This window comes from Tupaia chinensis, unplaced genomic scaffold, assembly GCF_000334495.1.
Source record: "Tupaia chinensis unplaced genomic scaffold, TupChi_1.0 Scaffold144346_1, whole genome shotgun sequence".
NCBI lineage: Eukaryota > Metazoa > Chordata > Mammalia > Scandentia > Tupaiidae > Tupaia > Tupaia belangeri.
In genome coordinates, this window is record NW_006204205.1 from 4,957,141 (window position 1) to 4,969,534 (window position 12,394).

A 12,394-nucleotide genomic window follows, 5' to 3' on the forward strand; every position below is an offset into this window, starting at 1 on the left:
TCCAAGAGAGGTTTTTCCCCCCCCCCCCCCCCGCGAGGGTACATGCATTTGCCAGAGAGAGGGAAAGAAGTGGCAAGTGAGAAAGCACCCTCCATGGGAGATAGCCCTACTGTATGTAATCCCTTCTCTTCTATTTCTCCCTTCAAGATTTTGGCATGCCATGTAAATGTGCCCAGTGTGTCACGGACTCTAGCCATATAGTTGACCATGGAGAGCTAGCTCCCTTAACCATCATGCCACTGTCTGGCCCAAGTTGTCTTTTAGATATACAAGTTGACATATCAAGTGGATAAGTATATATGTGTATAGTTTTGCAGCTCAAAGGAAGGAATATAGAATCTTTCATATATTGTAATTAATTTTGAAGCCTAGTATGTGGTAGATAAAAACTTTTGAGAGAGCAAAAACAAAAAAGGAAATGAGATTATATAAAACAAACTGAGATCTAGAGACACTAGATTTTTTTAAAGAGGTTTCTCTTTTTTGCTATAGGGCGTGTGCACTCGCCAGACAGACAGAGAGAAACAGAGAGACAGAAACGAGAAATCACCCCCCAGGTGGAATGGTCACGCCACAGTCCCTTCTCCTTCGTTCTCGTCTCGGGATCTTGGACATGCACGCACACGTGCCCGGCATGAGTTTAAGCCACCGGGTCTGGGACGCGAACCACGGTTGACTACATGGGAGTCCAGAGACATAGCCATTACTCTAACTGCTGGTCCCAAGAGACACTAGATTTTTGTTGGAGATTTGATCACACTAATTGCTGATGGACTTAAATATGTTGACATTCTTTTTTCTCTGAGACATATAGAAACTTGAAGATTGGGTAGGTAGTGTATTAATATGTGTCATAATAAAATATAAACAGGTCATGATGATTCAAACTGAATTGAAAATTGAAACGAATTTCAATTGTAATTGAAAATGAAGATCAAACGTTAAGAAACATGAATTTGAAGAAATTGTCTTAAATATACATCAACAAATGGTCAGAAATAGAAATTTCTCATATATGTTGTGTAATTTTTCCTATAGAGTTGTGTATTTCAATTTGTTTGTTTGTTTAATTTCTTATTGGGCACATACACTCACCAGAGAGGATAGAAAGAGAGAGAGGGAACGGGAGAAAATAAGCCACCAGGTCCCGGTCTCAAACCGCATTTGGCCGTGTGGGAATCCAGTGCTACAACTACCATGCCACCTGCTGGCCTGTGTTGTATAACATTTAAGTTAATCTTTATCAAGTCTAATGATCTAGACACAAAAATGAATGTGAAAGTAACGATATAATAAGATTGGGCTAATAAACATATACATATGTTTTGAAATCTGTACCTCAGTGATTATATATTAGATTTTTTTGAAAATCATGACACATTTTTGTTTAGAAGAACAGAAAAATTAAGTCGTGACTTTTCTGACACAACCAATTAATACTTTTCCTATGTGAACATGGTCTATATAAAATCTGTACCTTAGTGATTATATATTAGATTTTTTTGAAAAATCATGACACACTTTTGTTTAGAACAGAAAAATTAAGTCGTGACTTTTCTGACACAACCAATTAATACTTTTCCTATGTGAACATGGTCTATATAAAACCTTACTTAGATGGTTTTACATAGCCCATGTATCTGGCTTTAAAACCTTATATGGTAGGCCAGCAGTTGGCATGGTGGTTAAGGCACTGGACACTCCCACATGACCAACCACGGTTCGGGTCTTGAACCTGGTGGCTTGCTTCCTCATTTCCCCCCCCCTTTCTTTATCTCTGTCTCTCTCTGGTCAAATTAAAATAAATAAATGAATAAATAAAATATTTGTTGAGACATTTTTGCTACAGGGTACGTGCGTTCACCAGAAAGACAGACGAAAGAGAGAGAAAGCGAGAAATCACCCCCAAGGTGGGGATAGCCATGCTGCAATCCTTTCTCCTCGGAATCTTGGGCACGCATGTATACACACTCGGCATGAGTTTAAGCCACAGGGTCCAGGCCTCGAACTGCGGTCGGCTACATGGGAGTCTAGGAATATAGCCATTATGCCATCTGCTGGTCCCAAAAATAATTCTTTTTTTTTTTTTTAAAAACAACAACATTGTTTTACGTACACCGTGTTCACATGTCATACTTCCCCCCTGCCATGTGGACAATATGGGAAATATGAAAATAGGTGATATAAAAAATATCTCAAGTTTATAAGTAATGTTACTTAATTTTTTATTATTTGCAGTATTATCATGTTATTTGCAATATTATGATATATTTGCTATTTATATTATGTAATATGTTATATTGTCATGTTGAATCTGTATACTTGTGAGCACGTTTATTTACTCATTTATTTGCTTATTTGTTCAAACAGTTCAGAAACTATTGCTAGATGTTGGTATATCCTGCTTTCTGGGTCTGTGCTTGTGAAAGACTCCATGGTGTTGCCTCCTTGCAGGTTAGTTTATATTTTGCTATTCAGTGCATATGCATAGTTAACATTATAACTGTTTTTTTCTTATGTTAAATTGTTTTGTGTATAATATGTATTTTCCCTCAGTAGGTGGTACATTTTTTTAAAATGTCTTTCTTGTTGATACCATGGAAAGTACTTGCCAGGAATCAATTAGTATCTCATATTTCTGAGTGTATAATCTTCAGGTTTACACTCAGACATACTGACATAGTATCTTCTACCTGTTTGACTCAAGTATCATCATCAGGCTTTAGCAAGATATAATACTCAACATTCTTAACAGGAGCTTGTCAAGGTTTACAGTCTCCAGCCAGAATGCATGAATTCTCTGTTCTCCCACTTTGGCAAATTACTTGCTCTCTTTGTGTCTGGGTTTCCTCATTTGTCAAGTGAGGATAAAAATAGAATGTATTTCATAGGCTAGTTCTAAGAAAAAACTGAGTTAAGAATCTAGTTTCCGCATTTGTCAAGTGAGGATAAAAATAGAACGTATTTCATAGACTAGTTCTAAGAAAAAACTGAGTTAAGAATCTATAGGAAGTTTTAAGAACAGTATCTGGCTTTAAAAGTAACTGTTGGTGACCAGCAGGTGGCGTGGTGATAAAGACACTGGACTCCCACATGCTTGACCACAATTCAAGTCCTGGACCTGGTAGCTTAAATTCACACCAGGCGTGTGTGCGTGGATTCCCAAAATCCTAGGAGGAGAGTGGAGGAGAAGGGATTTGGGCATGACTATACCCCCCAGGGGGTAGTTTCTCACTTTCTTTCTCTGTCTCTGGTGAGTGCATGTGCCCTATGACAAAAACTAAAAAATAATAATAATAGGTAATTGCTAATTATTATCATCATAATTTTTAGGTGTTGGAAAGATGTTAACAGTTCTTAAAAACTTTGGGGCCTTAGTATGCTATGGTGACAGAAATTTGTTTTTCATTGACTTTTTCCCCATAATATTGAGAAGAGACTTCTAAGCTTTTAAAATAAGACTTGTTTGTGGCTAGGGTTTTTTTCAAGGCAAACTTTTTACTTTAGGTTTATAAGATTTTTAGGTGTTGGAAAGATGTTAACAGTTCTTAAAAACTTTGGGGCCTTAGTATGCTATGGTGACAGAAATTTGTTTTTCATTGACTTTTTCCCCATAATATTGAGAAGAGACTTCTAAGCTTTTAAAATAAGACTTGTTTGTGGCTAGGTTTATTTACAGGCCTAACTTTTACATTTAGGTTTAAAGGGGCTAGCTCCATGGCCTGCTGGTTGAGGTAGCCAGATTTTAGATGTCCACTAGTGCTGTTCCAGGTCTGGACCTGGCAGCTTGAGAAACACGCCAGGTACATGCATGTGCATACCTAAAGTCCTAAAAGGAGGAAGATACAGAGGTGAAGGGTTTGTGGGTGGCCATTCCCTTTGAGGGATGCTTTCTCCTCGCCTCTTTCATGAATGTGCACTCTAACTATATATACATATGCACACACATGTGTATACATATGTATACATACATATGTGCACAAATATATACACATAGGTATATTTATATCGTGGTATGGGGCATCTGAGTTTAGATGTCATTTAAGTTTGTTTCTTTATTGTGAGAGGAGGGCCATAGGTACCCTTATACCTCACCACACCTTGATTTCCCCCATGCCTTCCAACCAGGTAGGATTACAAGTGCACATGAGCATGCCCAGCATGTTCAGGTTGACCTAGGATCTGAACTTGGGCATCCCATGTGGTTCCAGTATTGTACAATGGTGCCCTTCCATCCGTACTACCACAATTAGGCCTAGATGCTAGGTGTTTTCCTTTACTCACTATAGAAAGTGTGTGCACCTGAAAGTGAGAGGGAAGGAGCGAAAGAGAGTGACTAGCACCCTCCAAGGCATCTGGTTATGCTGCAATTGCCTTCTTTTAGACTTCCAGCCCATTAGATCCTGGACATTCATGTGTGTGCCTGGCATGTTTTTCATCTGACCCAGCCAGTGATTCATACCATGGAATCTGGCTTCTCTAGAGGAGCACTGTATGGCTGCACTATGGAACTGGCCCTAGATGCCATTTTTTAAAGTCCTGTCTTGAGTCCTAAAACTTCACATTGTTGGCCTTTGGATAAATGAAATTTGTGTCTTTTTTTTTTTTTTTTAATTCATGGTAAAACATGTGCACATGAACCAGAGGTTGTGGGAAGAGAGAAGCACCCTCCACAGGGGTCACCCACGCTCACTCCAGCTCTTTAGCCTCCAAGGATCCTGGGCATGTTCTCATGTGCCTGGTGTCTTCAGGCTGACTGGGCCCAGGACTTGAATGACAGTCAGCATGTGGCCCCCACCTCTGCCCTCCGGTACACCATCAACTGCTACATAGAGGCTGGGCCTGCTGCTTCCCTTGTCCCCCTCTTTATTAATGATAGAGAATGCATGAGAGAGAGAGAACTCTCCACAGGGTCTTACCACACTGTGATAAGTTTTCACCTCTGGTTTTCTACTTATTGGATCTTGGGCACCTGCCCTTGTGCCTAGCCTGCCTCCAGTGGACCAGGCCAGAGATTCTAATTGGGGTAGTCCTGTGGGATCCATCTTTTGAGCAATCCATTAATGCTGTGCCAGTGAGCTAGCCCCGGGCTTCTTGACAAGTAGAAAAATATAGTTGACGGTTATTATAAATATAGTATGTAGTAAGCCTTTGGCTGATGTTCCTTTAACAGTAGTGAATTTGTATTGAGGTTAGTCACTAAGATAGAATATACTGGGTTAACACTGCCTACAGTTATAAGATTAATTGTTTTAATTTTGAATATTTTTCCTACTCCTGCTGTTATGAATATTCATTAATGAATTACTGTGACTTGCTACTAGTTTATAATCAACACAGTGAAGTTTAACTTTTTAAATAATTGATGACTGTATGAGATTTTTTTTAAAAGTCATGATGTGTGTTAATATAACTATCTTGAGTGTTACTGCAAACATGAATAAAGAATTTAATCTTTTTTATTTATTGTTTTGAAATTTCACTTCTTATTTTTTACATTAAATCACTTCATATCTTTACGGCATGCAATATGGATTTTCCTAGCATGGATACCTTGTACATTAGTCCAGTCAAAGATATTATCATATGCGTTATTATAACCAGATAATTTTCCATTTTAGTGTTCATTAAATGTTTTGCTTCTTTTTCTCTCCCCTTGATTTCCACCCTCCCACTCCCCCCATTGCCCACCCTCCTTCCACAGTCTCTAGTATCTCCTTGCTCTCCATGCCTTTATACCTTCCAGTCTTCCCATTACTGCCATAGAGTGCAGACATATGTTATATATTAAATGGGGACATACAATGCTTTTCTTTCACAGTCGGGCTTGCTTCACTCAGCATTAAATCTTCCATGTTTGCCCACTTTCCATCAGATGTCAGTGTCTTACTGTTTTTCATGACTGAGTAGTATTCTATAGTGTTTATGTGCCATACTTTTTCAATCCATTCATCTGTTCTGGGTCTTTTGGGTTGATGCCATGTTTTCAAGTGGTGTGGTGGTTAAGGACGCTGGACTACCACATGGCCGACTACAGTTTGAGTCCGGACCTGGCAGCTTACTTTCTCACTCACTCCCTGAAAAGGGATTGTGCTTGGCCATCCTCCCTTGGGCATGATTTCTTGTGAGTGAGTGTGTGTGTGTGATCTCTCTGCAAGTGCACACGCCCTATAGCAAAAATCTCTCTCTCTCAAAACAAAACATAAGTGTAAAGGATAATACCCTTCTGCTGAGGGAGAATTCCCAAAGAAGGAATAAGCTTGAAAGGGGAACTCTTGACTGGAATTCAGACTTTGTTGGAGAGTATATTGAAACTCAACAGAGAGCTGAGTTCACTGAGTTGCCTTGGGCCACATCTGGTCCACAGTCCATTGATCAAAATAGGTTGGAAGGAAAGTACTTACTAGGATTTTAAAGCTGGTAGACCCTGAGGCTGGGCGGGTGGAGTGGGGAGAGGAGGAGACATACAAGAAACCTCCCATTTGCAGGGAAAACTTTCCTATTTCAGTGTCCCTCTGGCACCCTCTACTGATAAAGCTTTAACAGTTCCAGCATGCAAAAGAGAGAATTTACACAATCCATATCCTTTATTACAGAGTAGGACAATGGAAGGGAAGATTTGAAACTGAAAGCCAATATATTAGGAGTTGAGAGACAATAATTGGCACAGTTATCTGTTCTGGACTTAGCTACTCAGCATTCATATGAATGCTTCCCAACTAATTTAAAGTTCTATTCAACAACAAAACAATTGTTTCTGCCTAACAAGACACAACTGTCCTTGATACAAATAAGAAGTTCTGACCTTCTTACCAAAATAAAGAGATTCATAGCACCAACAATCTTTGTTATATTAATTATGTATTCCATCATAGTGCCTCTGAATATTCCATTAATTAAAGACTACCTTACCAAATCTACTTCCAACAATTTGTATGTGAAATAATACACAAAATATAACCATATATACAATAAGCAAAGTGAAAAATAAGAAAAACTATTACAGTCTTTATTTCTGTACCATTTTTTATATCACTGGCTGCCTTCTTTCTACTCTCAGCTGGGACTTCAGCTGCTCTGGGTTCTTTACCTGACAGCAAGAACAAAACCATCATTTCTAAAGGGTCTTCAGCTGTCCTGCCTTTTTTGGTGGCTATAGCTTTCTATTACCTTTTTTTTTAAAGAGGTTTTATCTTAGGGCGCTGGCCCTCACTGGAGAGAGAGAGGGATACTCCGGTTCAAGTCCCAAAGACAGTGAGAGAGGAAGTGAAAAATAACCCCCCAGAGAAGAAGGTGGCTACACCACAATCCCTTCTCCATTCTCCTCCCTGGATCTTGGGGATGCAAGCACATGCACCCAGCGTGAGTTTCAAGCCATTGGATCTGGGACTGGAACTGCTGTTGGCCATGTGGGAGTCCAGCAATGTAACCTCTATGCCATCTACTGGCCCCTCTATTAACTGCTGATACAGGACATGGGAGTATATTGTAGAGAGCCCAAAAGACTCCCTTGGGTTCCAGTCACGTTGGCCTCATTGTACGTAGTATCCTTCAATTTTCCCTTGGTAGTCGTAATCAATCACTTGGGCTAGTCCATACCACTTTTGCTGGTTGTTACTACCTTGGCTAGGTGGAAGTATTTTAATTCATTGGACCCATTGTTCTGCTACCTGATACAAGCAGTCTGCTGTTTTGGACACTAAGAGTTCAAAAATTCTGAGTGAGTTAATTGATATTGCAGTGAGAATAAGAACCATTCCGACTTTCATGCCTTGAATATGAGATCCATGTATCCTGGGTACTGAAGGAAACAAACATTATTATACTTAATGTTGCTACAAAGAGTTCCTTGACTAAAAATAATGCTGTCCAGGGATCACCAGATACAGAATGGTTATGCCTACCAGATGTGGAATGGTTATGTCTCTGGACTCCGACAGAGTGGATCATGGTTCAAGTCTTGGACCCAGCAGCTTAAAACTCACACTGGATGCATGTACATGCGTGTGTGCCCAAAGTTCCAATAGAAGGAAGGAGAGGGGATTGTGGCATGGCCATCCCCCTTGGGGGGTGATTTCTTGTTTTCTGTCTTTCCTGTAAGCACATGTGCCCGATAGCAAAAATCTCTCTAAAAAAATAATAATAGGGACCATCAGATGGTGTAATGGCTACATTACTGGACTCCCGTGTAGTCGGCTGTAGCTCGAGTCCCAGACCTGGTGGCTTAAACTCAACACCAGGTGCGTGTGTGTACGTGCCTAAGATCCCAAGAGGAGAATGGAGGAGAAGGGATTGTGGCATGGCTATCCCCTCTGTGGGAGTGATTTCTCGCTTTCTGTCTCTCTTTCTGGCAGCACACGTGCCCTATAGCAAGATGCCTCTTAAAATAATAATACTGCTGTCTGAAGTGCTAAGACAGTAGGTGAAGCATTATGTATGGCTATGAATGATAGTGCTGGCAGAAGAATTACTGGCAAATTCATTCCCAGAATGTCTCTTTCAGTTAGGATAGATACCTACTTTTTCCATATGAGAGTTCCAGTGTAAATAACCTGCCTCCAGTGGCTTACTGGCCCCTTTAAGGGATGGTGTCATATCAGGGACTTAGTGTTAGTCTCTGCTGTGGGCAGATTAGGCATCCAGCTGTAGCTAGCAGTTGAACCTCTGCATAGTCCCCATCTCTGCCTCTGTGGCCACTTTGTTCACAGTCTAATTGAATAACATGGAGTGACTGGAAATGAGGTTGATAGGCATCCATATGAGCATGTCTTTTTGTCTACCTGATTAACAGCCTCCTCTACAGTCTTCCTCTGGAATACAAATAGCCTCAAAGTCTGTGTCCATTCTGAAAGAGGACTGTATACCTCTTCCCAGACTTCTTTAATAGAGGTCTTCCATTCTTGTTTCTTCTGGTCCCTGACCATTCAGTCAAACTATTAGTAACTACCCATGTTTCAGTTAAGATGAGTAATTCTGGCCATTACTCAATTGTCCAGACAAAATGGACAACCAAGTGTACTGCTGAAAGCTGTATTTCCTAGGAGTAGCTTCCTTCACCAGCTTTCTTCAGGGTCACTCCCTAAGTGAGATGGTATACCTTGAGGTAGTCCCAGCATGTTGTGCAGGCTTTATTTAAAACTGTTTTGCTTAAAAAGGGCCCCGGTATTGTGTGCCATGGAAAGAAAACCAACCTGGAGAGGCAGTTGTGGAAATGGACACTGCAGCTAAGCAGGATTAGCTAGGCAAAGAAGGAGAGAACAGATATTTCAGTCAAAGAGATTATTGCAAGCATTTAGCAATGATTTATTTAAAAAAAAAAAACATTTACTTAGTTTAGCGCCTGCTACATGTCAGGCACTGTGGTTATCGTTGGGATTGGGAAAGGTAATAGGTAACTAGCCTTGTCCATTTCTTACCTTTTTAAAAAAAGATTATTGTAAGCATTTAGCAATGATTTATTTTAAAAAAAACATTTACTTAGTTTAGCGCCTGCTACATGTCAGGCACTGTGGTTATCGTTGGGATTGGGAAAGGTAATAGGTAACTAGCCTTGTCCATTTCTTACCTTTTTAAAAAAAATTTAAATATGCCAGAGGTATGTGTGCTTGCCAGAAAGAGTCAGAGAGACAGGGAGAGAACTGAAACAAAATCTCCTGTCTTCCATTTTTTCATCTTTTGAGATTTTGGACATGCAGCATGTTTTTTCAAGCCATCAGGGCCGGGATTCAAACCACACAGCCATGTGGAATCTGGCTCCTTTAACTGTTATGTCATGGGGCCAGCCCGTATATTGTCCCATTTTCTAAAGATATAATTAATTTTTTTTTGAAAAGTAATAAATTTGGGACCAGCAGATGGTGTAATGGTTATGTTGCTAGACTCCCACATGGCTTCAAGTCCTGGGCCTGGTGGCTTGAAACTCATGCTGGGTGTCTGTGTGTGTGTCCAGGATACCAGGTGGAGGACGTGGAGGAGAAGGGATTGCAGCATAGCCACCTCTTATCGGGAATGATTTCTTGCTTGCTTTCTCTCTGTCTCTCTGTGTCACTCTGGTTAGTGCACATGCCCTATAGCAAAAAAAAAAAAAATCCTCTCTATAAAAAGAAAAAGTAATAAGGGCCAGCAGTTAGCAAAATGGCTATGTCGCTGGACTCCCATGTAGTCAACCGCAATTCAAGTCCCGAACCTGGTGGCTTAAAACTCACACCAGGCACGTGTGCGTGCATGCCCAGGATCCCTAGAGGAGAATGGAGGAGAAGGGATTGCGGTGTGGCCATCCTTCCTGGGGGGGGGGGATTTCGCTTTCTGTCTCTCTGTCTGTCTCTGTCTGTCTGGCGAGCGCACACACCCTGTAGCAAAAACCTCTTCAAAAAAAGAAAAAGTAATAAATTCATACTGTTAAAAAGTTAAGACAAGGACCAGCAGATGGCATAATGTTTATGTCTCTGGACTCCCACATAGTCGACAGCAGTTTGAGTTCTGGACCTGGTGGCTTAAAACTCACACCAGGTGCGCGCGTGTGTGTGTACCCCAAATCCCAAGAGAAGAATGGAGGAGAAGGAATTGCAGTGTGGCCATCTCCCCTGGGAGGTGATTTCTTGCTTTCTGTCTGTCTGTCTCTGTCTCTCCAGTGAGTGCTTGTGCCTTATAACAAAAAGCTCTCTTAAAAAGAAGTTTGGTATAAAATAGATGAAGCAGTGTGCACCCGTAGTCCCAGTTACTTGGGGAATGAGTCCAGAGTGTAAAGTGGGGTGTAATCTAATAAGGTAATAAACTAGAAGGAACTCATCAAAGCTTGCTTGTTCATATTTATTGCTGTGTCTCTATTTCATTTCTTCCCTTTGGCATCTGTCACATGGGGACTTTAGGAGAGATGGGAGGAGGTCAGAGAATGGCACTCCAAAGCTTTTTTGCTTTGTTTTGTTTTTAAATTTATTTCTTCCTCAAGCCAGGAAGAAACAGCACCTCCAGTGAGGTGTTGATGCTGCAGTCCACCCTCAGTTCAGCCAGCTGCAGATCATGGGCATACTGAGGGAGGTCCCTGGATGCAAATCTGGAAATTTCTCATGTGGGTTAGCCTTGCTTTAACTCCTGGTATCTATTTCCTCCTTGCTCCCCTCCAAGTTTTATGGCTTGCTTCAGGGAAGAGGAATTAAGAGTTCCAATGACCTATAGAATAGAAAGGAAGGCAGAGAAGGCTAGAGAAAACTACACTGTGGCCACCTCCTTCGGTTCAAAATGTCAATCATGCTAAAGCATCATACTTTGAAGTAATTTCTTGTATATCCTTGTAGTGATTTTTAAAATACATATGTAAGTGAAAACATAGTTTTATTTTTCCCATTTCTGACCCAAATAAAGGCATTGATCTAAAGTTATAATTCTTCCACTGTGAATTGTAATATATGGTGAAAGTTCAGATAACATATATGTACCTGTTAATGAGTTATTACAGGTTGAACATTTGTCTAATCACTGCCCAGATCAAGAAATTGAACCATGTTGGCTCCTAGAAGCAGCCTGCCTGTCTTTTTTCAAATCAGCTCTCTTATTCCCCCAAAGAGCACTATTTTCTTACATTTTAACTAGTCTTGTATATCTGTAGAGTTTTAGCATACCTTAACACTGCAGTTTGGTTTTACTTTACTTTCGAACTTAATGTGAATGTAGTCATGTAGTATTCTTTGTTCTTCTTTATCCCAACTTATGTTTATGAGATCAATCCAAGTTGTTTCATATAGTTATCTTATTTTCATTGTTTAGTATTCATTGTTTGCATAGTTGCGGAGTATTGTAAGTGAAGAAGCATAAATGTCCCTGTATGTTCGCTCTTTTGTGTATGCATTTCTGCTTGGTATATCTAGCAGGTAATCATTGGCTCACAGGATGTACCTATATTCAGCTTTAACAGTTAATTACAATTAAATGTACCAATTTACGCACCTAACAGCAGTGTGTGAGAATTCCTCTTGTTCCACATCTTCACTGATACTTAATAGTCTTTTCACTTTTTTTTTTTTTGACTGCTTAATTTTAGTCATTCTGTTGAGACTGTCAGGTGTATCAGCTATGATTTGCATTTTACCGATTAGTGATGAGTGGTACATTTTCATTAGTGATGAGTGGTACATTCGTAAAATGACTCTTTAGGTTTGTCCCCCATTTTTCTAGTAAGTTCTCTTTTTGTTACTGAGAGTAGAAATTGTACCTTCTGAGTAAGAATTCTTGCTTGTTTATTTTTATAGCAAACACCTTTACTCTGTGGCTTGTCTTGCTCATTCTCATAGTAATGTCTTTGGATATATATAAATTCTTAATCATAATGTAGAACAGTCTTTTCTTTTTTTTTTTTTTTTTTTTAGGGGGTTTTTTTTTAGGGTGGCTTCCCGCCCCA

At 40.0% G+C, this 12,394-nt stretch overlaps 1 protein-coding gene across 5 annotated transcripts in view; it reads left to right on the top strand.

Moving 5' to 3' along the window:
- RAPGEF6 (Rap guanine nucleotide exchange factor 6) overlaps positions 1-12,394 on the top strand; it is a 263,794-nt gene that overhangs the window by 40,291 nt on the left and 211,109 nt on the right. For all 5 annotated transcript variants that reach the window (XM_006166893.3, XM_006166895.3, XM_006166894.3 and 2 more), the window contains one exon: positions 2,371-2,454. In XM_006166893.3, coding sequence (XP_006166955.1) covers positions 2,371-2,454 — 84 coding nt within the window. The remainder of the gene's footprint in view (positions 1-2,370; positions 2,455-12,394) is intronic.